The following is a 22,413-nucleotide window of genomic DNA, read 5'->3' as shown; positions in this document are numbered from 1 at the left end:
TGGTATTCCCAATCTCTATGTATGGATGTGAAAGTTGGACAATGAAAAAACAGATAAGAGAAAAATCAAATTATTAGAAATGTGGTGTTGGAGGAGAGCTTTGCGCATACCATGGACTGTGAAAAAGACAAATAATTGGGTGTTAGAACAAATTAAACCAGAACTGTCACTAGAAGTTAAAATGATGAAACTGAGGTTATCATACTTTGGACACATCCTGAGAAGACCTGATTCACTAGAAAAGACAATAATGCTAGGAAAAACAGAAGGGAGTTAGAAAAAGAGGAAGACCAAACGAGATGGATTGATTCCATAAAGGAAGCCACAGACCTGAAGTTACAAGATCTGAACAGGGTGGTTCATGACAGATGCTCTTGGAGGTCATAGGTTCACCATAAGTCATAGTCAGCTTGAAGGTACATAACAACAACAACACTTAAGAGCAGAATATGTACAATACAACCAAGACATAGTTTGGTTTGATCAGCATAGAAATATTTCTTCATTTTGTTACTTTTAAAACTACATCTAAGAGGAAATAGTGTGTGTTTGGGATGGGGTTTATAGCAAGATTTATAATATGTTATTTTGATTTTGTAGAATATTTTGATTTATAATTCATTTATCTATGTTCACCGCCCAGAGAGCTATTGCTAGTCGGGCGGTATATAAGTTTTAAAAATAAATAAAAAAATAAATTTAACTTTGAAATAGATTTATTTCTTTATTGTTTCTTATTGTTACTAAAATCTCAGCATTTCCAGAAGTACATAATGGGGTCTGAGAAAGCCTTCATTTTATTACTTGGGGAAATAATTTATTTTGATGAGGTTTTTGTTGCAGATACGTTAAAGAATATTCATATTTTGATATTTTTCTGCTGAATACTGATGATTGTGTTTCCTTGGCAAACAGAGATGGATGGATCAGTCTCTTTCCAGTCTGCATCAATTTTGCATGTTCTCATTCATAGTCCATTCTGTCCTATTTCCACATTGATCCATGCAAAAATCCATATTTGAATTTGTATTTACCCACATATTTAAATATGTATTTTATCTCAGTGTATGCATTCATGCATTTTTTATCCTAAAATGCTTTTTTAAAAGTTACACATTTTGGTATGGTTTTTTTAACTTTGAGTTATACCATAAAATCTGAGAAGAGCAAAATCCAAATAACTATTTCCAATACATGCCTTAGTGCAGGGGTCCCCAACCTGGTACCCATGAGCACCTTAATACCCCTGAAAACCTTCATTGGTGCTCCCAGAGGGAACCATAATTCCCAGGCTCCTTGCTTGCATTTTTTAAAAAGTATCTAGCATTTTTAGAACATGAGACAAAGCGTTTAGATAAGATTCTTCTCTGTTTTTGTGAGAAATCAGCCTGCTCTACAATGATTTACTTTGCCCGCCCATCCTTACGGGTGCCCATGTATTTGTGGGAGAGAGAGATGCACTTGGAGGAGAGAGGTAGAGATGGACGTATGTTCTCTGTGTGTGAGAGAGGGTGAGAGTATATGTATGTGTGGTCTGAGAGGAAGAGATGCAGTTGGGCCGAGAGAGAGGGATATGTGAACTCTCGTGTGTGCGTGTGCATGAGAGAGGGTGGCAGTACAAGCGGGAGATAAGCAGGAGGGAGCAGCAGGATGAGCGGGTGTGGCAGGATGAGCGGGTGTGGCAGGATGAGCAGAGGGGGCAGGCGAGCAGGCTGAGGAGTGGCAGGATGAGCAGGAGGGCAGCAGGGCAAGCAGGCCAGAAAGGGTAACACACACACACACATCTTGAGAAAATGTGTTGCAAAGCACTTTGATTAATTTCCCCTTCTGCAAGTTTATGCTGGTATTATTTCATCTACACAGCATGCTGCCAATGCAAGACTGGAACACTTATCTTACTGCCCTAGACAGAAATCCTTTATGGCACTGGCAGTGGTATCTGCGCTAGAAAACAATTATGTTTCTGTGTTTATACAATTAGCTCCAGTCCAAACCTGTCCCATCTTTACTGTGTAGTATGTGTGTTTAGGATTGTAGACTAGGAGCATATAATGACACAGGCGCTTTCCTAGAAAAAGGTTCCTACCACAGAAAGTGTGTTGGTGCCTTTAGTACCACAAAAATCTTTGTTGATTTTATTAGAGCTGTGTCATCCTAAGATCATGTAGAATAAACACGTTATTTTTGAGGGGATGTGATGGAAAAAGACATTTTTCAAAATTAATGACAAAAAGCATTCATCCAGCAAGTAATCTCTATTGATATTCCTATTAGATGAAGTAAGGCCAGGACTGTGAAGAATGGAGATGGGTTTGAGGTTGACAATTCTGTCATATTTATATATCTGTATGTGTGTGTATATGCACACACAGCTTTTTGTTTGTTTGCTAAAAATGAGGTGCTGATATTCATACCTTGATAAAAGTGCTACAGGTGCCAGCACAAAAAAAAGGGAGGGAAAAGAGGCAACAGTACTGCATAATAGTACCATTGCAAAAAATATTACAAACAAACCCCACATATATGAATGACACTGGCTTTTAACATTTCACCGAGATACCTCTTGATTTATTCTTACGTTTCTATTTATTGCCTAGATCTAATGTTCCATTTTATGGCTTGTATTTTCTTTTTAACATGATCTAATCACCCGTGGCCAAAACCTTTTTTAAAAGACAGCATATACATTTGATAATAAAATAAAATATTTTAAAATAAGCATTCCTTATTTTGGTCTTTGATGTCTTCCCAGCAAAAGTCAGCATCCTAAAAACATCCCTTATCTCAGAATACCGTTAGGCAGGACAGCTCAGATTTCGGGAGGGGGAAAGGAAAGAGCTGACCAAATCCATTTTTAACACTACCAGTACAGGTGGGCTTATGCACTGTACTCCTTGTGAGGAGTGGGCAGAGAAACACTTTCACGCAGCAACTCCTACAAGGCCAGTACAGTTTAAATAAAAGATTTCACCATTTCGCTCACATATGTGTGTTTGGTGACTGCGTGGAAGAGCCAATATTTTCATCATCTGATTGTGTCTTCTTATGTTTGGTCTATTGTACTCATCAGTACACCTTTTGCAGGCTTCTTGCTTGAGACTCTTTCTCGGTGGGCAGTGGGGCAGGCCCTTGGGAGAGCAAAGGGTTGGCTGACATCCAGACCATGGCAGTAAGAGTCATTGTAACCAGGAGAGAAAAAAGGGAGGGGAAAAAAAAGAATAACGAGGCCTGTTGCTCCCGTTGAGGATGCTCTGCTGTTGTTGAGGTGAAAGGAGGTTTCGCTTCCAGCAGTCATAGCCGCCTCAGTCAGTTCACTCCTGACGAAAAGGAGAAGGAGGGAGGAGTGGGGGCAACTGCTTAGGAAGCCACCACTTCCTCCACACCTGTCTCTGAACAGCCCGCAGCTGACCACACAGAGATACTGAGAGAGAGAGCAGGGCAACGACAAGGAGGGCGAGCACCTGGCTCATTCCCCCTCCTTCCGTCCTCTCTCCTTCCTCAGTCGGCTGCCTCAGGGGAGTGTCTGCGCTGTGGCGGTAGTGGGATCAGTGCGGCGAAAGAGGAGGAACAAGAGTATCAGGCTGGGAAGCTGCGGGTGGAGCTGCGACCTGTTTCACCGAGAGAGAGGCGTGCTCACTCTCTCTCACACACGGATCTTTCTTAAGTCGTTGCTGGCATAGCTGCTGAGAGCTTCTTTTCCTCCCCATCTCAGTGGTTGTTTAGGGGTGCAGGAATAAAAGGAAAACTCTGCAGGAGGGGCTGGTGATATGGAGGAGAGCTAGTGGCACAGCGAGCAGAGGGGGCAGCAGGGCAAGGGGGAGCAGGGCCAGTGGGCTGGAAAGGGTAACACACACCTCTATTCTGCTGCTGCTGCTGCCTTCCCCTTTTTCATCCTTGCCCTCCAGCATGGTCTGGCTCTCCCCTTCCTCCTTCGTGCCTCCTAACACAGAGCACGAGGGAAGAGCCACACTGCACAGAAGCCCAGTGCAAGGAATATGTCTTTTGTCCACCAATCACAGGAGCAGAAGACTCCCCCCTCCCAAGTAATGTCCAATAGTAACATCAGGAACGTTACCGTTGTTGCTAAAATGTAAGGAAATTACTAGTTGTTCTATTACTAAGAAAATGTAATGAAGTTACCCACTCATTACTTTAAAAAGTAGTGAATTACAAGTAACTCGTTATTTGTAACGAGTTACTTCCAAGCTCTGATACCTTGGCAGTCATTAACCAAAATGGAAACGATAGTCAAGAAATCAGAAGAAGGCTAGGACTGGGGAGGGCAGCTATGAGAGAACTAGAAAAGGTCCTCAAATGCAAAGATGTATCACTGAACACTAAAGTCAGGATCATTCAGACCGTGGTATTCCCAATCTCTATGTATGGATGTGAAAGTTGGACAGTGAAAAAAACGACAGGAGAAAAATCAACTCATTTGAAATGTGGTGTTGGAGGAGAGCTTTGCATGTACCATGGACAGCAAAAAAGACAAATAATTGGGTGTTAGAACAAATTAAACCCAAACTATCACTAGAAGCTAAAATGATGAAACTGAGGTTATCATACTTTGGACACATCATGAGAAGAAATGATTCACTAGAAAAGACAATAATGCTGGGTAAAACAGAAGGGAGTAAAAAAAGAGGAAGACCAAACAAGAAATGGATTGATTCCATGAAGGAAGTCACAGACCTGATCTTACAAGATCTGAACAGAGTGGTTTATAACAGATGCTCTTGGAGGTCACTGATTAATAGGGTCACCATAAGTCATAATGGACTTGAAGTCATATAACAAGTTGCCATGATTGCATGGGAGTAAATCCCACTGAACTCAATCAGCATGCAAATGATCAGACATGCCTTTCCCCTCCTCCGCTCTCCTCTCTCTTCCTCCTCCCTTCTACCCTTCCCTCTCCTCTTGGTTTCTTCTACTCTCCTGCCCACTCCCGGTCTCCCTCCCCATGGTCAGTTTTACCTATCCTAAGCATGATTGTACGGGAGTAAATCCCACTGAACTCAATCAACATGCAAATGATCAAACCTGCCGAGTTCCTCCCCATCCTTCCATGCTTCCATCCCTGTCCTCCCTCCCCAACTCCTGTGGTCAGTTTCACCTATCCTAAGCATGATTGCAGGGGAGTAAATCCCACTGAACTCAATAAGCAAGCAAATGATCAATCCATTCTCAGCAAACTTGCAAAGGATCCTATTTCTGACCTCCCAGATTAAAAAGCAGAGAAATTCACTAATAGGCAAAAAACCTTGAGGTTTAAGAACGTAGCTATAGCCCACAGATATTTCTATCAAACTTTAAAAAGCAGGGAAATTGGGCAACTATAGTGAATGCACCAGGGAAGCAGGAGACCTGACCTTCTCTCTCAGATATTGCACTCCCCTACAAATCTGTAATAATTCAAACTCAATTTGGGTTGGTCTTTCACAGTCCAATCCACTTTCTGTGTAGCTTGGAAGAATTTGGTAACATGTGCCTCTGAGCATATGGTGAGTGGTGGCAACACCTGCAATCAGCCCAAATAACAGAAACAAGACATGTGCTGTGCTGATCTTGTTTTAGCAGTGAGGAAGCGACAATATTAAAACAGTTGATATAGTTCATAAAGTCACTTTAAATATGTTTGATTTACTTTGCAATTTTATTGAAATTTCCTATAGTAAATCATTCTCTTTTGCTTCTGTTTCTGTGAACATGTGAAGTACAGCAACAATTTGCAATACTAAAAAAAAGCTCCAAAAATAATTTTGGAATAATGGCACTGACTGTTCTGCCTAATAGTTTCCAGTGGACATGAGGAGTGTCTCAGTTTGCACAAGATGAAACAGCGGGAGGTGAAATATATTGTAGCAAAATTCTACGTGTACTCTATGCTTTTAATTGACCATGCCCACCTTTCCTTAAGTAGAGTAGTTTAAGCATAGCAGGCTGAAAACATGCACGTTGGGCAGGCCAGGTTTGTTTTTTCCAACAGCCAAAGTCATTGCGTAAGTAGCCACATATTGTAATCAGTCTGATTTTACATCAAAGTGCAGTTTCAGATTCAACTTTTAATGTGGCCAAAATAGAAATAGAACACAACCTCCAATTTGAAACACAAAAGGCTCTCTTCACCATCACATGACATTAACCAATAAAAAGGCTTTGAAATTAATAAAAATAAATTTGACACAGATTTCTAGGATGAATAATGAGAGAAATATAGTTTTCTAGTTTAGATTCTCTGTAGAAAAAATAGTAACACAGAAAAGAAGCAAAGTATGAAGAACAACAAACATACAAAAATATAATTCTCCATCTTTGGAGATGGCAGGTTTTGCCACCACTCACAATATGCTCAGAGGCACATGTTACCAAATTCTTCCAAGCTACACAGGAAGTGGATTAGACTATGAAAGACCAACCCAGATTGGATTTGCCTTTTTACAAATCTGTAGGGCAGTACAATATCTCAGAAAGGAGGTCAGGTCTCCTGCTCCCCTGGTGCATTCACTATAGCTGCCCAATTTCCCTGCTTTTTAAAGTTTGATAGAAATATCTGTGGGCTATAGCTACGTTCTTAAACCACAAGGTTTTTTGCCTATTAGTGAATATTACATTATACTGTAGCAGGATCTCATTAAACAGAAACAGAACAAAAAGAAACCATACAAGACACCAAAGGAACAACATCACATTAGTTCATTTCAAAGGCTTTTATAACCTGGTGTCTGAAAACCAGAGAAGCCCCTGCTTCTAATGGACACCCACCAACTTTCCATCAGTGGAGATACTTAGAGCAGGCCACAAGGGGAACATATAGGAGCAAGCAGTTCTTAGGTACTTGGGGCCCCAAGTATTTATCCCTTTGTAACTCAGGAATGAAGCTTAGCTCACCCCATTATCACAGTCCAAAGGCATATTCCAGCCCACGTTAACTAACTTTGTAAATAGTTCAATTTTCCACAGTGAAAATTAGCTGCTTCTTTAGTACTGTCCTTTAGTGTTCCCTAATTTTTGACACTTGCTATTTCACTTACAAAAGAGTGACAAGGAGGAAAGGCCAATGTGACCGACATGCCATGCTATGAAAAACTTCAGTAAACAATGTGGGAAGGAGAGAGAGAGAAGTGAAGAGATGATGTTCTTGTTTTCTTTTTGGTGACTGAATTTGCAGTTGCATGGAAGCAATTACAGCAGAAAAAGTATTTGCTCTTATCTAAATTATTATTATTATTATTATTATTATTATTTCCTTAGGAGGAACAAAGTATGTTAGCAATGGAAGATGAAGGCACAGTCCAGTTACCGCTAGAAGGGCACTACAGGTAAACCACTAAGATATAACATTGTCCCCAATCTAAATTCAGATGGAGCCTGTTTTTTTTTCCTTGGCATATTAGAGCGGAAAGAAATGTGATGTAGTACATTCGTGACTGGATCACCCAACTATTAGCCCCACCAAAAAATAAAAAAGACACAGTACATATACTTCCCTTTTACCACTAGCAGGATTGATAAAAAGCCATTTCTGGTGGTAGTGGTGCATTCATTGAAGGAATACTGCCACACCCAGCATTGGTCAATTCCAATTTGGAGGGTGTCTGAAGTTGCTTTTAATTTTTTTTAAAAAAGGGTAAGCATCACATCAGTTTGGCTCTTAGCTTGCAGCAAATCTTTAAAAAGGCCTTTACAGGTCAGTAAAAACTAAGGACCACCTCTGCCCTCTTGTTTGCAATCTAAAAGACACAACACAAAAGGAAAAAAAAGGGTGGCAAGGGAAAAGGAAAACAAATTCACATGCCAGCTCTGAAAGTTACCAAGTTCTTATAATAACCAGCTGGAATGGAAACAGTTCAGGGACAGGAGGAGCCAAAAATACTGGCTGACTTCTCATCAGAGCCAATGGAGTGGTCCTGCTTGCCTTCTCTCCTTCTGCTGCAGCCTAATGGAATGGCTGCTGCCAGATGACGATTGAAGAAGACTGCAGTTCTAAATAGAAGGAGTGAGGGAAGGTCCTGGATTCAGCCACATTATGTGGATTTGCCAAAGGTGATTACACCAACCATTTTTAATGGGATTTGTGTGCAGACTCAGTCTACCACAAGGATCATCATGTGCACAGTTCCATGTAACTTGTTTTTCTTTCATTTGTGCACACAGATCATATCCAGCCATGCAGTTACATTTGGGAGCCTTCTTTGATCAGAGCAATAGTGCCTTGAAAAGTTCAGGTCCCAATGTATACAAATAAAATTAAAGGGGGAAAAAAAGGGGGGGGAACTACCCTTAAAAACTTTAGAGCCTGTTCTCTGGTGTCCAACACAACATTGTACCATTCGCAAGAGCTTTCCCCATTCAGTTAAATGACAGGATGTTTTGCACATGAAAAGGGATATGTATGTGTAGAGAAATTATTTTGTGCTTGGTGTGTGCTGGATTAGTGCATACAGATCTGGGAAAGAGGGGCTTAAGCTGCCTGGAGCTACTGTTAAAATTATTGTGTCAAAACTGGACCATTCTAGGTCAATAAATAGTCACTGAGTTATGGCCCTAGAAGCATGATGCTGTGCTGGCTGAACTAAATTATCCAGAGTATAAGCATTTCAGCTATGGTTTTTATATGGCTAATTTAAAGTAGATTGATGAATGTCTTTTAATTCATTGTTGGTGTAGGACTGCAGATAATAAAGTTTGATTGTATCTCTCTGTGCGCTCATTTTATTCTAGAGATGACCCATCTGTAATAAATATTTCTGATGAAATGGCAAAAACAGCTGTGTGGAAGACAATGTTGATAACATCAGAAAATACCAAGGATAAGGAGTCCAGCTTTCCTTCTAAAAGGTTTTTTTAATTAATCCTATATATGTAGATTAGATAGATAGATAGACTTTAGTAATAATTAACTGCTTAGCAAGACTGTTTCTTTGTTTTGCAGAAAATAAACAAACATGCTGACTACTACATTCCTTCTCTGAACACAGATAATGAGACCTTATGAACGCATCCAATCTATTCTTGGGGGGAGGTAAAAGTCAGTAGCATGGCAACACATCAACACCAGAGGGAAGAGGGTCTAGACTAGCGTGTTACCCACGTTGGCAGAGCCAGCTGCTGCGCCCTCACACAACCTCTAGAAACCTCAGGGCTTTGAAGGTGCTTTCGAAGCCGAGTCTGCGCAGGCCTGAAATGCTGTTCTTCTGTTTCCACAAACATCAGCCCTAATCCTGAAGAAGCGAGTGTGAACATTAGAGGAGGAGCTGGCAGGGAAGCAGAGGGTTAGGATGTACAAATCAGTTCTAAAACAAAATGGTGCAATGGGTTCTCACCTCATTCCATGAGTGTTTCCATTCAGGGTATCTGCCCGCCAGCAGTCCCTTCCTCCAGGATATTATAAGCTGTATGGAGCCCACGTAGAGCAACCCACTCCCATCCATTCCCCATTCCCCAATTTTCCATTGTTCTTGTCCAGCTGACATTCTAATTTCATGACTACCAAGCATGCTCAGTCCTCAGTGAGCTGGTTTGAAGTGGGGAGGGTTGCCTCCTCAGGTGTTTTGTCCTCTAGGGGAGAAAAGTTTTGCTTTGTTTTGTTTTACTTCTGCAGTCTCCAAGGCTCCCCAAAGCTTGCTGATCCTTCCCTCTTGATCCTCAGTGGCCCTGCTTTGGCTATAACCCTGTTGCCACTCGGTACCTGAGTTTGCTGTTAGAGGGAGTGACTCCCTAGAGCAGCCTTTCCCAACTAGTGGGCCACCAGATGTAGTTGGACCACAATTCCCATCTTTCCTGACCATTGGCAATGCTGGCTGAGGCTGATGGGAATTGTGGTCCAACAACACCGCCCACTAGTTGGGAAAGGCTGCCCTAGAGACAATGATGCTAAAGAGCACTTTAGAGGTAGCTGCTAGAAGAGGTGTGTGGTAGGTGGTGCTGGTGCTTTGCCTTTTTGCCGCTACAGCCACTGCACCACCCACACTGGCCTTTCAATTCGTCTTTGGCATAGCTGGAGCCGCCCAAAGGGTCAGTAAAGTCCCTGGCTAGATATTCAGGCCAGTCAATTGTAGAAGCCCCCTTGGGCAACTTTGCCCCCTTGGGCTCCTTTGGGAAGAAAGGCGGGATACAAACTTAGTCCCCAAATACATAAAGTAAAATAAACTTTACTAGGGGTGGGATGAAAATAAATCCCTATCTTTTCCCCCCCCTCCCAGAAAGCAGCCTGAACCAGTTTTGATACCCTTTTCCAAGTGCATGTTCCATTCTGTTCCTCCCCCTTTCCTAATGCTCTGTTCTTTCTAAGATTGCAAGCAGGGCTTGTTTCTTTTTAACTTAATTGTTGTATAGCAGCTCATGTTTGGGCTGCTTTATAAGTTATTATTTTTCATGGTAGCACACAGAGCCTTGCACGAATGCAGTTATAGGACTGGGAGGGTCCTTCTTGACCTCTGTGTGTGTTTCTCAGGCAACTGTTCCAACTTGGATAAGCGTATTCAGCTCACCTTTCGTTATAATAAAATAATTGATCACATTTACATTTCTGCCATCCCCTTCAAAAGAAAGGCTTGATAAATGTCTGGCTGCTCCGTAAAGCACTATTTAGAAGAACCAAACAAATGCTAAAGTCATGATTCATTCCAGTGCAGATGCAGTTACCTGCCCACACTGAGGTCGGCATGAGGCTCAACAGAGCTTTGCTCTCCCTTTTCTATCATAACTTGGAACATAGGAAGCTGCCTTATACTGAGCCAGATTATAGGTCCATCTCAGTATTGTTTACACTGACTGGCAGCAGTTCACCAGGCTTCTCAGACAAGAAATCTTTCCTTGCCCTATCTGGGACCTTTTGCATGCAAAACATATGCCAAGCCACTGGGCTATGGCTCTGTCCCAGTTGTTTGAGCCTGGGCTGAAAGAGAAGGCTGGATGGGGATACGGGAGGTGTGTATGGACATAGAATTTTGCAATGTGCACTCTGGCTGGTCAATTGACTGTAATAAATCTAATGAATGAATGCAATGTGCACTGACCAGAGTGGAGAACAGGACATTGATAATCCCCTATGTCAGTCCCCATATGTAGAGGCAGCTGCGTCAAAGTATGGATGTCTTATATCTTAAATTAATTGAAACTGTAAAAGTGGATGGCCATTTTTATGGAGAAATCTCTATTTACCTTGAATTGAGTATACATGCAACTGTGTTTAACCATTTCCCCCCAATTGCCACATTTTGAATTAACATTATTTTCTGCTTAATTGTTCCATTATCACATTTCTACCATAAGCTCCCCTTCCTAATTTCTCTTGAAGCTGATTCCCCAAAGGTAAGACCCTGTCCCTAAATCTCTGCCTTGATTCCTTTTCCCACTGCTAAATGGTGTCTTTTGGAAACCTAGCAAACTATTGTGTGTAAATTTTGGGGAGACAAAATTTATTAGAATAGAGGATTATGAATCGCACATTTAGAAGGCTGCTTGAATACATGGATATCTGTTCTCCTGAGAGCTGATGTAACAAATGCATTCATTTTCTAAGCATTGTAATTCAGCCAAACTTTAGAACCACATCAATATCCTTGAGATATCAAATGCACTGGTCACATATGCTAGCTTTAGCCATAGTATTTAACTTCGGTACATTAACTGAAATAAAGTACCTCTGACTCCTGGTGTTTTGTCACCCCAAAATGGCATGTTGCTTCTGCAGTGTTCTTCCTCTCCCTCAGCAGCATAAACAAGATGATCAATCAGGGCTGGTGTCAAAAGTTGGCAAGGGCCCACACCCTAGGAAGGGGTCCACTGACAAGACCCTTCTGGACCTGCTGCAGTGGGGGGGGCAGGTCACTAAGGAAGGGGAGCCCACGGAGGGTGTCAGGGCACTCCAAAACCTAGAGCTGACAACCGTGATCTGTCCATGAGTTCTTCCCCAGTCCACACATTGAGCTAGGGTGATGCTGCAAAGCAGAGGCCCGGTTTACACGATCACCACGTGGTTGCTTTTTTTGCAGGGGCAGGGGAAGAATCACACAGACTGGGCTTTTGTGCAATCAGGCATTTATGCAGAGGGTGTTGTTCACATTATCTGTGCAATGAAGGGGGGCGGGTCGCACTGCTTTTCTGTCCCACTATTTCAATGCTGCTTGTGGCTGCTGAATGTATGAACCAGTTCAATGTTTTGAAGACCCCTTAGGTAGCTTCCTGGTAAATTTCCATATTAACAACTTGCTGTCAAAATTAAGCCCCAAAATGGCCTCGTATTTTATTTTATCTGTCATCACCTTTAAAATGGATGCAACATACTCTTTTTTTTTCAAATGGAACAGTCTTCACAGGTGCAGCTAGACCAGCTTTTCCCAACCTGGTGCCTTCCAAATGTTTTGGGCTGCAGTTTCCAAGGCCATGCTGGCTGGGTCTGATGGGAGTTGTCGTCCAAAACTTCTGGAAGGCACCAAGTTGGGGAAAGACGAACTAGATTCTACTTGAGCCAAAGAGGCTTGGTAGAAGAGTACATGTTGCCGTTGAGAGCTAGGAGGACCCCATCTTCTTCCATCTGATTTGGGAAGGCGGATTATCTGTGAGAATGCATGCCAAATCCTGCAACATAAAAGGGAAATTGCAGCCTGTGCATATTATGCAAATATCTCTATCCTAAGAATGCAGCAGCAACTATTGTCCTTCCTGCCATAGAAAGATAATTGTATTGCTAGTGGCAGCTAGAGAGTAGGCTGGTCTTCTTCCCACAGCATCTTTCATATACAATCTACAGAGAGGCTGGATTGTAGATAAAACTGAAGAGAATTATGGCATAATTGATCCCTAGCATAATGTGGCAAGGTCTGGACATCATATTCCTTTGTCAGGGAATTAAGTTCTAGTCAAACCTGCTGGAGTTGCAAAACAGCACCAGCTCAATTTGCTGATAATAAAAGACTTCCATACCATACATTTAAAGCACGTGGCTTCCCACAAAGAATCCTGGGAACTGTAGTTTACCTCCCATAGAGCTTTAATTCTTGGCACCCTTAAACTACAGTTCCCAGGATTGTTTGGGAGAAGCCAAGTGATTTTAATGTATGATGCAGATGTGACTTTGAGCATTTTCCCACGTTGCTACATACTTTAGTTGCAATTTACCAACAACCCAATGTGCATAAACCCAGAGCCAGGGCTTCTTTCAGGAACAAATAATAAAACAAATCAAGAACATGAGCATATCTTGAATTATTTGTGCTCCTGCAGAGAAGCACATTAACCCAGCATTTATTATGCATTTATTATTTAAATGCTACCGGTTCCACGCGCAGGACCAGCCAGACAGGCCCAGCTTCGCAGTCTCAATGCGTGGATGAGATGATGGTGTCAGGTGGAAGGGTTCGGATTTGTTAGGCACTGGGGAACATTTTGGGACAAGCCGGGCCTGTACAAAAGGGACGGGCTCCATTTGAACCAGAATGGAACCAGACTGCTGGCACTTAAAATTAAAAAGGTGGCAGAGCAGCTTTTAAACTGACTGAGGGGGGAAACCCGACAGGAGCTGAGAAAGGTCCGGTTCGGAATAAACCTCCCCCCTGGGATAAAAACCAAAGAAATGATGAAATTTTAAAAGGGGTAGGCCTAGAAGTAGGCATTGTGAGAGCAGGGGCACAGGATATCAATTCAGAAGAGCAAAATTACCACAGGCCTAACCACAAGTGCCAAAGACACTTGAAGAGAGACACTGCTTGCAAGTGCCTGTACGCTAATGCTAGGAGCCTCCGAACCAAGATGGGAGAACTGGAGTGCTTGGTCTTAGAGAAGAGCATTGATATAGTGAGCATAACCAAGACCTGGTGGAATGGAGAAAACCAGTGGGATACGGTTATCCCTGGACATAAACTATATCGGAAGGACAGGGAAGGACGTATTGGTGGCGGAGTCACTCTATACGTGAAAGAAGGCATTGAATCCAGCAAGCTCGAAACCCCAAAAGAGGCAGACTCCTCCACAGAATCGTTGTGGGTGGTGATACCGTGCCCCAGGAGGGACTTAATACTCGGAACGATCTATCGTCCCCCTGATCAAAATGCTCAGGGAGACCTTGAGATGAGATATGAAATTGAGGAAGCATCCAAACTAGGAAATGTGGTAGTAATGGGTGACTTCAACTACCCGGACATAGACTGGCTGCATATGTGTTCCAGTCATGACAAAGAAGCAAAGTTTCTAGATATTCTAAATGACTATTCCCTAGACCAGTTGGTCATGGAACCGACCAGAGGGACGGCAACCCTGGACTTAATCCTCAGTGGGGACCGGGACCTGGTGTGAGATGTAAGTGTTGTTGAACCGATTGGGAGCAGTGACCACAGTGCTATTAAATTAAACATACATGTAACTGGCCAATTGCCACGAAAATCCAACACGGTCACATTTGACTTCAAAAGAGGAAACTTCACAAAAATGAGGGGATTGGTAAAAAGAAAGCTGAAAAACAAAGTCCAGAGGGTCACATCACTCGAAAATGCTTGGAAGTTGTTTAAAAACACTATATTAGAAGCTCAACTGGAGTGCATACCGCAGATCAGAAAAGGTACCGCCAGGGCCAAGAAGATGCCAGCATGGTTAACGAGCAAAGTCAAGGAAGCTCTTAGAGGCAAAAAGTCTTCCTTCAGAAAATGGAAGTTTTGTCCGAATGAAGAAAATAAAAAAGAACACAAACTCTGGCAAAAGAAATGCAAGAAGACAATAAGGGATGCTAAAAAAGAATTTGAGGAGCACATTGCTAAGAACATAAAAACCAACAACAAAAAATTCTATAAATACATTCAAAGCAGGAGACCATCTAGGGAGACAATTGGACCCTTGGATGATAAGGGAGTCAAAGGTGTCCTAAGGAACGATAAGGAGATTGCAGAGAAGCTAAATGAATTCTTTGCATCTGTCTTCACAGTGGAAGATATAGGGCAGATCCCTGAACCTGAACTAACATTTGCAGGAAGGGATTCTGAGGAACTGAGACAAATAGTGGTAACGAGAGAGGAAGTTCTAAGCTTAATGGACAATATAAAAACTGACAAATCACCGGGCCCGGATGGCATCCACCCGAGAGTTCTCAAAGAACTCAAAGGTGAAATTGCTGATCTGCTAACTAAAATATGTAACTTGTCCCTCGGGTCCTCCTCCGTGCCTGAGGACTGGAAAGTGGCAAATGTAACGCCAATCTTCAAAAAGGGATCCAGAGGGGATCCCGGAAATTACAGGCCAGTTAGCTTAACTTCTGTCCCTGGAAAACTGGTAGAAAGTACTATTAAAGCTAGATTAACTAAGCACATAGAAGAACAAGCCTTGCTGAAGCAGAACCAGCATGGCTTCTGCAAGGGAAAGTCCTGTCTCAGTAACCTATTAGAATTCTTTGAGAGTGTCAACAAGCATATAGATAGAGGTGATCCAGTGGACATAGTGTACTTAGACTTTCAAAAAGCGTTTGACAAGGTACCTCACCAAAGGCTTCTGAGGAAGCTTAGCAGTCATGGAATAAGAGGAGAGGTCCTCTTGTGGATAAGGAATTGGTTAAGAAACAGAAAGCAGAGAGTAGGAATAAACGGACAGTTCTCCCAATGGAGGGCTGTAGAAAGTGGAGTCCCTCAAGGATCAGTATTGGGACCTGTACTTTTCAACTTGTTCATTAATGACCTAGAATTAGGAGTGAGCAGTGAAGTGGCCAAGTTTGCTGACGACACTAAATTGTTCAGGGTTGTTAAAACAAAAAGGGATTGCGAAGAGCTCCAAAAAGACCTCTCCAAACTGAGTGAATGGGCAGAAAAATGGCAAATGCAATTCAGTATAAACAAGTGTAAAATTATGCATATTGGAGCAAAAAATCTTCATTTCACATATACGCTCATGGGGTCTGAACTGGCGGTGACCGACCAGGAGAGAGACCTCGGGGTTGTAGTGGACAGCACGATGAAAATGTCGACCCATGCTAGCAATAATTAGGAAAGGTATTGAAAATAAAACAGCCGATATCATAATGCCGTTGTATAAATCTATGGTGCGGCCGCATTTGGAATACTGTGTACAGTTCTGGTCGCCTCATCTCAAAAAGGATATTATAGAGTTGGAAAAGGTTCAGAAGAGGGCAACCAGAATGATCCAGGGGATGGAGCGACTCCCTTACGAGGAAAGGTTGCAGCATTTGGGGCTTTTTAGTTTAGAGAAAAGGCGGGTCAGAGGAGACATGATAGAAGTGTATAAAATTATGCATGGCATTGAGAAAGTGGATAGAGAAAAGTTCTTCTCCCTCTCTCATAATACTAGAACTCGTGGACATTCAAAGAAGCTGAATGTTGGAAGATTCAGGACAGACAAAAGGAAGTACTTCTTTACTCAGCGCATAGTTAAACTATGGAATTTGCTCCCACAAGATGCAGTAATGGCCACCAGCTTGGATGGCTTTAAAAGAAGATTAGACAAATTCATGGAGGACAGGGCTATCAATGGCTACTAGCCATGATGGCTGTGCTGTGCCACCCTAGTCAGAGGCAGCATGCTTCTGAAAACCAGTTGCCGGAAGCCTCAGGAGGGGAGAGTGTACTTGCACCCGGGTCGTGCTTGCGGGCTTCCCCCAGGCACCTGGTTGGCCACTGTGAGAACAGGATGCTGGACTAGATGGGCCACTGGCCTGATCCAGCAGGCTTTTCTTATGTTCTTATGTTCTTATTATCTTTTCCTTTGCAGGCTTTTGAGGTTACCTCATCAACACTTAGCTGTGAATATAATTAACTGTACACAATGCTCTTTTGTTTTGGTTTTTTTTAAAAAAAGAGATGCCAGTACTCATATCTTGATAAAAGTGTTGTGGATGCCAGCACAAAAGAGCTGCGATGGACAGCCAATAAAGAGGTGCTGGTATTCTGTACCGGTGGGTACCATCACAAGAAAACCGTTGAGTATACACAGTTAAATGCAATAAGAACTTTCAAATGACAGAAATATTGTGTGATGTTTTATTGAACGTCATTGGGCAATAAAAGGGGAGAAGTATTGAACTGCAGGTGTCCTCTAATGGATGCTTCCACGATGGTGCATCAAACCATAGTGGTTTGCAGTTGGGCAGGGGAAAGGCAACACCATTCTGAAGTGGCTGCCCTGGTGTGTGAGAAAGGGGCTTGAGTAGACAAGCTGCTTGGCAGGAGCAGCAGGCTGGAGCCCTGCTGACCAGCAGATCTGTTTGCAAACAGACACCCTGACCTACGAGTAATTCCTGTGAGGAGCAATAGAGGAAACCTGCATGGGCCAAAAATAATTAAAAGGGAAAAAAGAGGGGCAAAATGTGCAGATGCAGCCTAAGCATATTGAGAGAGTAAGGTGTGTTTTTGTTTTCAAAAAAAGCATAAGTAAAAGATGTGCCTGCTTGCTGACCGGTATGCCTCTTCAGCATTTCTGTACATAGACTGGGTGGTCAGAAGCATGTCTTCAAACCCTGTGTTCAGACCAGCTCAGTCAAAACCATGCATTTACACATGACCAGTGGGGAGAGGAGAATGTGCAGATTATAACCAATCAGTTATTCGTCTTCTTGTTTGTGCAACATAAAATACCAGCATTACATCACATGGCCAGTTCTTATTTGCAAAGGAAATAGGTGCCATTGAAACCATGTGGCGATACTCTTTTGCTTGCATGCTCGCTGATGTGTATGTCGGTCAGTTTTGTGGTTGTTATTTTTGTCGTTATTACCTATGATGTTGATCGAGGTTCTTCATAACCGTACATGCATACATAGCAGTGACATGTCTGCTCTTGCTCCCCAGACTGTACATTGCAGCATGAAAAGCTAAGGCAAATAGTGTGGCTTGAGAGATGGATCCTTTCCCCTCCACCCCCACCCACATTCTTTAAAAACAAATCTGATGGGGTGTGCTATGCCACGTAGCAAGACTTTTCTTCTTCCTTTTTTCTCCCAACTTAGCACTGAAAGCCGAAGAGAGAAGAAAGCTGACTCAGGGAAAGGTGTGGACCGCGAGACTTGTCTGTGACTTGCTCTTCAGTTTATTTTTATAAACAAATGTGAGAAGTTTCACAATCATAACCTGTACCCGATTTGATCCTTTCATTGTACAACCTGTCCTTCATCCCAAAGTAGCACTGGTAATGTAAGTAGTGCAATATGTGCTTTGGTTCACTGTCTGTTCATCAGTCTGGCCCTGATCCACACAGAAATTAACTGTTAGACATTGAGAGAGTCCTGCACTCTCCATGCTGGGGAGTTCCAGCTCTTTGAACCCATGTCATCTGGTCCATTCAAGAATATGAACAAAGTCTCCTTTCAAACTTCTCTCTCGGTAGGTTTGGACTGCATTTTCCTACATTGCCTGTGCCACTTACTTTCATAGCTTTTCCACTTCAGAAGACAAATGTGAAAACAGCCCCCAATCTTTTTGTAGGTTAGCTTTCAGCTAGCTGTTTCAGCAGATCCAAGATAACACAAGAGATGTTAGTTTTAAGAGTTATTTTTAAATGAAAAGTGGTTCGATTCTGCAAACTTAACCATAGGAATGAAGTCCCCCCTTTAAAAAATCATGGCTTTTATGTGTGTGTGCATGCGTGCGCACGTGCGTGCGTGCGTGTGCATGCGTGTGAGAGTTACAGGATCATACCCTATATTTGTGCAATTTTCCTTGATTTAATACTGGATATTTAATATTTAAATTTATATGTAACTGGAAAAATAAAGTAATATAATATATAAAGTTATAGGATATAGTTAACATTCTCTCATTTTGTTTGGAAAGAAAGCCGCATCCATCGATGTGCAATCTCCATACAGTATTTGTCGTGAATGCAAGCTGTTATTACAATATCTTATGCTGTACTGTAATAAATGTTGCAGTGGTTAGTCCAACAGCGGCACTGTGGTGGTAAATGATCCACATTTTGTTTAGCTTTCTGGATTATAATTCTTTACAGAAATGGGCAGTAAGATTTCCACTCCCCACCAAGGGTGATCAGGGGTGGGCAGTACTTGAGACCTCTGAATACTATCCTTAAATTGTTATGTGATGTTAGGAACAGGTCATAGACAGGTATTGATTTTATCCAGGTATAAATCCTACATATATTTTTGTTGGTGGTCATTTTATTGTCAAATGCATGCTCCTTTTTTTTTTTAAATGTGCTTTTTCTCCAATAACCTCTGGGCAAAGTCCAGTCAAGTGCTTTTTAAGTCCAATTGATTTCAGTGAAAGAGCCAAGCATGTGCTTAACTCTTCCATTCATATCAATAGGACTAGAATGTGCTCCAAACTTGGCTGAATTGCATCTTGATTTATTCCCCACTGTAAATTCACTTTTAAGTTATAATCCCATTGAAGTGAATGGGAGTTTTGGCACTAATTTCAGAGGGCGATGGCACTGGCATAACACTCCTGTTTTACAGAAAAAGAAAAAGAAAAAAAATTGTGCTTGGCCTTTGTTAGTTAGTACTTCAAATTTCTATATGAAAGGCATGCATTTCTGCACATGTTAAAAATTCAGATACTTTTTAAATACAGATTTTATTACTGTCCTAGAATGTTGTTATTAGTCAAACTACAGTTTTAACAGCAATATCAACCTCTGGACAGATCCATATCCTCTCCCACATGCAGCTGTGCTGGAAAGAATCCCCAAAAGGCTCAATGGAGCCCTTTTCCCTCCTTCCCTTCCCTTCCCTTGGCCAGTTTTAACTATGGACAGAGAGAGCCAGGTATATAGCAAAGTACCCAACCATTGCCTTCAGTGGGGTGGTTGATTACACTTATCCTCCTTAGATCCAGCCATCCTGCTTCTTCCTGTGTCCATGTGCACAAGTACTCTTGCTGGGACATGCATAACCTGTTTATGTGGAGTAGAATGATGGAAAAGAGCAGAATGAATGGATCTTTATAAAGGTAGAGAACTGGTCATCCCATTGTGTGCCTCTGACAAGGGGAGAGAGAGAACAAAGAGCTCCATGCATGTGGGGGAGAAGATGGAATAAAAGTGGGACAGTATTAAACATTTTACATATTTTTGATATGTCTTTATTTTTAACAGGCCTTTGTGGGTGGGCGGGGGATTGAGTTAATCTACACAAACTCAGATCTTATAAATGCACCAGTGCTTTTGAATACCAGGAACAAATATCTACATGGTTTCAGTGTTTGAGCCTTTGCTGCAGATCTCAGAAAGGCATTTTTTTACTTGCAAAGTTGCCTAACCTTGTAAAATAATCCTTTGCCAAGTTCTGCAGCCTTGCATGGCCCTTAACAGCTTGTACCAATATAGAATCATAGACTGGTATTGGAAGGGGCCTATAAGACTATAACTATAGGGGAACTCTGTGCAAGTAAGAATCAGCCCAATAGAGAACCCTGTTTGGCTTATACTGGCACTGGAAGTTCTTGCACATGTGAGACTGACTTCTTCAAAGTGAATGGGGCAGCTTATGTACACTGGAGCACAATCACATGGGCACAGAAGATTCTGTGCCAAAGTGTTTGCCTTTCTCTCATAAAGTTGGTGAATTTCATGGCTTCCAGTGTGTACTCTGCATGAACATGCAACCGTGAATAGGGATTTGCCGGGGCAGAAAAAGGCATGGCTTGCTTTAGGCAATTTCGGAATGGCTTTAACTTAGAGGTGGCTAACCTCTCGCTTATCTGGCGTTGTTAGACTCCAGTCCCCATTAGCTCCGGGAAGCATGGCCAAATAGTTCAGGATGATGGAAGTTGCAGTCCAGCAACATCTGAAGGGCCACAGGTTCCCAATCTCTACTTGAACTAAACCACTTCTCCAAATCAAACCAATGCAGGCTGGCCTATGGCATGCTTCAGCTCATGGTGGTCCCTGCTGGTTCATCAGATGACAAACACTGGTCCAGTGTATGGCACCTGCTGCGAGGACTAGGGTGTCCTGAAGAAAACTGTTCTGGACCTTCATATGGACACTCCCAGCTGAGCATATCTCTCACTTGCCCATTAACCTTCAAATTGTCTCTGCCTGTTAGGATAGGTAGCATACAGTGTTATTCCCAGGTTGTAAATGCAGAACTGAGGATAAAAGATACAAGGCACACATCAACAACTGCAACCAGAGATAGCAGACAGAATTTGCACTGAACATCAACCAGAGGTTAATGGGCAAGCATCTTGAAAGAAAGCTATAGGCTGGTCAATTCACACTTGGGCAAACAAGTATTTGCACAGTCAGAGAACCACAGCATCAGCTCAACAGTAGGAACTCAGCAGGGGTTGGCCTGTGAAATACGACACACACATCTGCACAAGCTGTCATTGTTCAATGACTGCATAGTGTGAATCTAGGCTATCCATTTCCATATGCCTTCTGCTTCAAACAGAAAAATTACACCAGCTGCTCTTGTGCCAAAATTAGGCTGAATCAGATGGACAACAGAAAGCATTGCTTCTAATGCTATTTTTGGACCACAGCTTGTTCTCTTATCAGATTCTTCTTAGCATCATCCAAATTCTTCATATTATGCAAATTATATTACAATTTTTTTGAAGAAACAAGTTTTGCTTAATACTAATGCATATATAAATTTAGATAAGCTGCATTAAGAGTGAAGTGGTTATTGCATACTTGATGATCAGTTGTAACATTCCAGTTTGAAGGTGAGTCTAGTATAAGACAATGCAGATTTGTTCCTGGAAAGAGACTGCTGGTGTTTTTAATAAGTTCTGTCTCAAAGTGATCAGATTTCACCTGTCTAGTTTCCTGGATACTAATAAATCAGTGCTTTAATGACATTCTGCATTATTTTGGTTCAGCATTTTTAAGGGGTTTTTTATTTAGTTATTCCGTTTTTGTGTGGATTTTGCTATTCCAATGTTAAACCCAGCATTTTGAAATCACACACACAAACACACAAATAATAAAATGCAAGTGGTAGTGTTATATTTACTTTTAATTTCATGTTTCCTAGTTACAATTGCTGAATTTCTTGGATGTAATTTATTACCAACGTTTAAGTAAAGTGTACATGTGAATAGAATACTGTGTTTTTCACATCTTAAGAGATGTTATGTGGAAATAAAATATTTATCCTAACTTCTTCATGCTTATATTTATGTTGCTTGTTGCTTTTGTCCATTGCAAGCAGTGTACAGTAATCCTGATCTAGTGAGAGCAACCCATGAGAGAAAACGGGTTTCTGTGCATGGGTCTGTCCTACACCTGTCATGAACTGCTGCCAGTTCAGTCCCAGGACTCAATTCCCTAACCTAGCCACTGGATTGGGTTGATGGTAGTTCAAACAAGTAACTTTTCCAAGCTCTGGGCACAACCAGTGTCTCCCTTAGCAGGGCTGAGTAAACCAACAACAACCCTACAAGGTAGGTAGACTGCCACCACCACTTAACTGTGGTCACCTACTCTGGGTCAAGGGGAAGCCCAAAG

At 42.0% G+C, this 22,413-nt stretch overlaps 1 protein-coding gene across 6 annotated transcripts in view; it reads left to right on the top strand.

The window, feature by feature from the left end:
• SLC4A10 (solute carrier family 4 member 10) overlaps positions 1-21,902 on the top strand; it is a 307,201-nt gene extending 285,299 nt beyond the window's left edge. For 5 of the 6 annotated variants that reach the window (XM_061608644.1, XM_061608641.1, XM_061608643.1 and 2 more), the window contains 3 exons: positions 7,255-7,322; positions 8,725-8,841; positions 17,945-21,902. In XM_061608644.1, the coding sequence (XP_061464628.1) occupies positions 7,255-7,322; positions 8,725-8,841; positions 17,945-18,011 (252 nt within the window). In that variant the 3' untranslated portion in view covers positions 18,012-21,902. Of the gene's footprint in view, positions 1-7,254; positions 7,323-8,724; positions 8,842-11,277; positions 11,317-17,944 lie in introns of all 6 variants that reach the window. The other variant, XM_061608642.1, reaches the window with a different exon arrangement.
• Positions 21,903-22,413: the final 511 nt, after the last annotated feature.

Source organism: Rhineura floridana, chromosome 2, assembly GCF_030035675.1.
Source record: "Rhineura floridana isolate rRhiFlo1 chromosome 2, rRhiFlo1.hap2, whole genome shotgun sequence".
Lineage (NCBI taxonomy): Eukaryota > Metazoa > Chordata > Lepidosauria > Squamata > Rhineuridae > Rhineura > Rhineura floridana.
Note: the sequence above shows the minus strand (reverse complement) of the source record. Positions and strands in the feature narration are given on the sequence as shown.